Source organism: Cryptotermes secundus, unplaced genomic scaffold (genome assembly GCF_002891405.2).
Source record: "Cryptotermes secundus unplaced genomic scaffold, Csec_1.0 scaffold120, whole genome shotgun sequence".
NCBI lineage: Eukaryota > Metazoa > Arthropoda > Insecta > Blattodea > Kalotermitidae > Cryptotermes > Cryptotermes secundus.
The window spans coordinates 1,755,315-1,759,870 of NW_019742442.1; the positions used below are offsets into that span (position 1 = coordinate 1,755,315).

The 4,556-nt window shown below is 38.0% G+C and overlaps 1 protein-coding gene across 2 annotated transcripts in view; it reads left to right on the top strand.

The window, feature by feature from the left end:
* Positions 1–3,642, top strand: part of LOC111873098 (40S ribosomal protein S3a) — a 13,088-nt gene extending 9,446 nt beyond the window's left edge. The window contains exons 5-6 of one of the 2 annotated variants that reach the window (XM_033754954.1): positions 893–1,096; positions 1,205–1,249. In XM_033754954.1, the coding sequence (XP_033610845.1) occupies positions 893–1,096; positions 1,205–1,234 (234 nt within the window). In that variant the 3' untranslated portion in view covers positions 1,235–1,249. Of the gene's footprint in view, positions 1–892; positions 1,097–1,204; positions 1,250–3,447 lie in introns of those variants that run through there. The other variant, XM_023867511.1, reaches the window with a different exon arrangement.
* Positions 3,643–4,556: the final 914 nt, after the last annotated feature.

Here is a 4,556-nt window from a genome sequence, read left to right on the forward strand (position 1 = left end):
ATGTAGGTATAATAAGAGTTATGTGGTCGGCTCATAGCGCAGCCATATTACGTCATCGCACGCCAGTCATGTGTTATGTATACTGCTTGGAAACCTAAGGACAATTATGACATGGCGAGCGAGTATTTTGTACTTCAATTTTATGGCTTTCCGTCACTCACAAGTTGGTTTGATGTTACGTACATTATTAACATTACAGAATCCACATATTCCTGCCAGTTTTAATATCTATTTTGTAATCAACAAGTGTGTAACCCCGGTCAAAGTTTGACACTTCTCTGGCCATTATCTCCGTAACCGTTCAACTTTGGACATAGGTGTTTTGGGTTATATCGGCATACTTTAACATAAGGAACACCCTCCCGAAGTTTGGCACATTCCTCCTGGGACACCCTGTATAAGCTTCCCATATTCCCATTACTGCCATGTAGTGTGACATTGCTGTAACATGGATTCACCAAGAACCCCACTTTGAAGCTACGTATCTCCGCATTGGATGAGGGTTTGCTGTGTGTGTTTGTGTTACTACTGCTGATCTCAAGATATTTTTGTCGTTCGACTCAATAAAGTAGATCGTTTTAACCTGTTGTATATGGCTGATGGTTATACTTACATGTGTGTTGTTTTTCATTGCTTTGCCAACATATAATCTGTTCTCAAAATCAAGATTGTCACACTACAGAAAATTATTACTTTTGCACTGAATCCAATAAAAAATATGAGTATGCAATTGTGTTTTGTGATAATGAAGCACTTATGATTTTGGCAGTATGTTTATAACAGTTCGTGCAGTCCCCAACTAGTTAAAAGTGTTGATACAGTGCTAGTACAGATATTTCTGAATGATGGTATAGCCAGGTAAATTCTTGATTTGCCTTGCACAAATATGTAGGTACGAGCAATCCGCAAGAAGATGGTGGAAATTATCACACGTGATGTTACATCTAGTGATCTGAAGGAGGTCGTAAACAAGCTACTTCCAGACTCCATTGCTAAAGATATCGAGAAGACATGCCAAGGCATCTACCCACTTCATGATGTGTACATCCGTAAAGTAAGAAGTCATGGTCATATCACTGATATTATTTTGCATGTAGTGAGTACAGTGAAATCCCCATGTGACTCTTCTGCTGCAAAATTTTTGTTAGGTCAGAATAAATTTGAAGGAAAAAGAACTTTAATTTATTTTTATATTCATCCTCAGATCCAGAATCAGCAAGGAAAAGGTTTCTAATGTCATCTGCAATTGGTTTGTGTCTGAAAGGTGTGTTTGTTTATGCACCATGTCACTTGCCATTGATGCTACATACATGGTACAGCATGAAAACCATATTTTGCTGTGTCTCTGGGGAAAATTGCACTTAATGTTGGCAGATCATTTTGCTTATTGCGAGACGATGGAATAGTTTAACAAAACATGCTCCTGCATCACTAGACAGGGAATAAACATGCAGCAATGAAGGAAGTGTTGCTGGCAGTGTTTTCTGTCCAGCGGTCCAACCCAAGGCTATATAAAAGTACCAACTTGGTAGGTAAGTTGTGAGCCAGCTGCTGTCCACTGAGGACATTGGCATTGAAGCAGAAGAAACTCTGTGCCACTTAGTGAAGACCATTACTGAGCAGCAGTTATTGAAGATTAATAGACTGGGACAGCATATGGTGTAATAACCTGTTAAATTATGTAGATTAATGAGTGTGTTGTAATTGTTTGTAGTTATATATCAGTAAGTCCAATTAGTCTAGTTACTGACATGTGACAATATGGTCAGCAGGTGTCCTATTTTTCCTGGATACAAATCAGCATAAATGCAAGCTTGCCATGAAATTTGAAGTTGAAATGGTGAGATGGTAACTGGCTGCTAACTCACCTTGCATTTTTACAAGCTCAGCAGCAAAAAAATATTAAGATTTGTTTTGGGGGCAGTGAATTTGAACACTAAACTGAGGAAAATCTTAAATGCTGATAATCTAACACAGATTATTGACTTAGAATGAGGGAAATTGAACATTTGGTGAAGGAAAACATTAAATGGGGGTTGTGCTGTACTTTCAATTTGTATTCATTTTTAATTTTTTACTTCATTATCTGTATTGGAGTTTAGGTAGAAAATTGCCTGGTTTAGTTTCTGCATTATGCATTCACTTGGCACATGTTGAGAGTACCATAAAGAGTTTTTGGTGATGCTGTACTTTTTATTTGACTTCCTCAAAGTTGTCTTGCACAGCAAAAGCTTCCATTCATTCAGTGTATTTGGTTCATTCTGTACTAAGGCTTCCAGTCGTCTGATATACATGCATGTCTCTTGGCTAGGATAGAATAAAACTGCTAACTATTGTGACATTTGGAACAAACTAGAAAAAATTTCGACCACTCTTTAACTCACTGATATATTGGGTTTCTGGACTTTATCCATCGTCCCGGTTTTTAAGTTAACAAATAAAAACACGACGTTTCGGAGACTGGATCTGTTTCCGTCCTCAGGTGAAGGGAAAGGGAAACACCTATTCTGTTGGGTCCGTTAGAAAGAGCTAGCCTCCATCACAGTTATTTGTTATCTTAAAAACCAGGAGGATGGATAAAGTCCAGAAACCCAATATATCAGTGTGTTATGCACCATCGTCAGAATCCTATAGTAACCACTCTTTAACTGTATACCAGATTCTGCAATAAGAGTCTCCCCTCGATCTCCTAAGTTAACAGACCCCATACTCTTGGGTAGTTCATTTTAGACTATGTAGTGCCACTTCTGGGAATAAATGTGGCTGTTTTCTTGTTTCATTTGTCATAAGTGATGTGTTCAGGCTTCCCAAATTAATTTTATGACTTGTCAGTACAGTTTCTTTGTTAGGTTTTGGTGCCTGTCTTTCCATATTCTACAATATCCCAGTTTTATACACATTTTGTTTGATGGCCAAACGTCCATAATTAAAAGTAATAAATCCAAACAATTTAACGGTTCCCCCAGACTTCTGTTTTTCCCAACTCTGCATTTTGAGTCCAACCAGTGGAAATTAACACAATTTTATGTTGGTATTGTACTGTTTCACAAAATTAAAGAAAAACCTGCACTGTTACACTCATATTCAAGGTCTCTGTTAGTAAAGTAGGCATATCTTTGATTATAACGATTCTTGAACCATGCATGGGAGCGTTCCGGCATGCGACAGACACAAGCAAACATTTGTGCTTGCCGTTACATAGGGTTGGCTGCAGCCATTCATTTTAATAACAAGTTGGTGATATCTGCGTGAGGCTAGCCATTATATGTAAATAAATGTATGTAAATTTAATTTTTTGGCCTGAACTGTGGGAAGTGAGCAAAGTGAAAAGCATTTATGATAAATTACAAAGTTAGTACTGTATTTGCATTTTAATGCGCAGTTCTGTTTTGAATCATTTGATAATCTGCAGGAACCTTTTTTAATATGAGGTCCTTTTGTTTTCAGGTTAAGGTACTTAAGAAGCCTCGATTTGAATTATCAAAATTGCTGGAACTGCATGGCGATGGAAAGGGTGGAAGTGATGAGCCAGGTGCAAAGGTAGACCGCCCTGAAGGATATGAACCACCAGTGCAGGAGTCAGTCTGAAGAGAATCATGAGCCATATGAGAACTGCTGTTACAAAATAAAAATTAAAGCTCACTTGTGTTTGTTTTATTTTCCTTGGATTCCAGATCCATTTTTCTCCATATACCATGTGTGGGATTGATTGTCCTCAGTTTGAGCATATATCCTCATTGTTTCATAGGATGTAGTTTCCTTTGTAAGCATTAAAATTGCTAGGCATGAGTGATTGCAGACTCAGTAATTGTAGGATTTGAGGTTCTCACAACAATGGCTATGAAGAATTCTGTCTTGGGCTGTACTGTTGTGTAGTCTGTTGAAAAGCATGAAGATGAATTCTGTATGTTCTCACAAAATGTCAGTTGACCTTCACCCAAATTCCTGTGTTATAACCCAAAAGATCAAGTAATTTCTTCTGATTTTATTGTGTGCATCGGAGTGGTGATATTTAACCCTTTATGGCCTGACTTGGTCTGGAAGAAAACAGTGGTGAGAGGTGGGTTATGTATAAGGACCTCCTGCCATTTAAGAGTGTTCAGAAGAAACTGAACCTGGTAGGGACGTGGCAGTCTCAACAGGCTGAAAGCCTAGTATCGAAGACCAGGAATGTTTTACCGGAGCAACCGAAAGGCCCATCAGATAAGGGTTTGAAGAATTGTGGACATAGAGCATTCAGCAAGTCTGCTTATTTTGCTGTTAGTTAATTTGGAGTTCAACTATTGCATATCATCTGTGGGCAGAATCTTGACACTACCATTTGAAAGTTTTGCTCATGTCTGGGTAACCCTGTCATGATACACTTGTGTTTATGTTCCTGTACAGTTGCTAATCAAATAGTTTCATATGTAAGCTTCTGCCTTCTGTTTGCAGTATGTAAATATCCTTGCTATTTAAATTCTTCATTGCATCTGATTTTGGGATCTTTATTTAGGTGTTCATGTACATATGCCTTAGTGTAAGTAGATTAGATGGCATTACATTTTCGTGTCCTG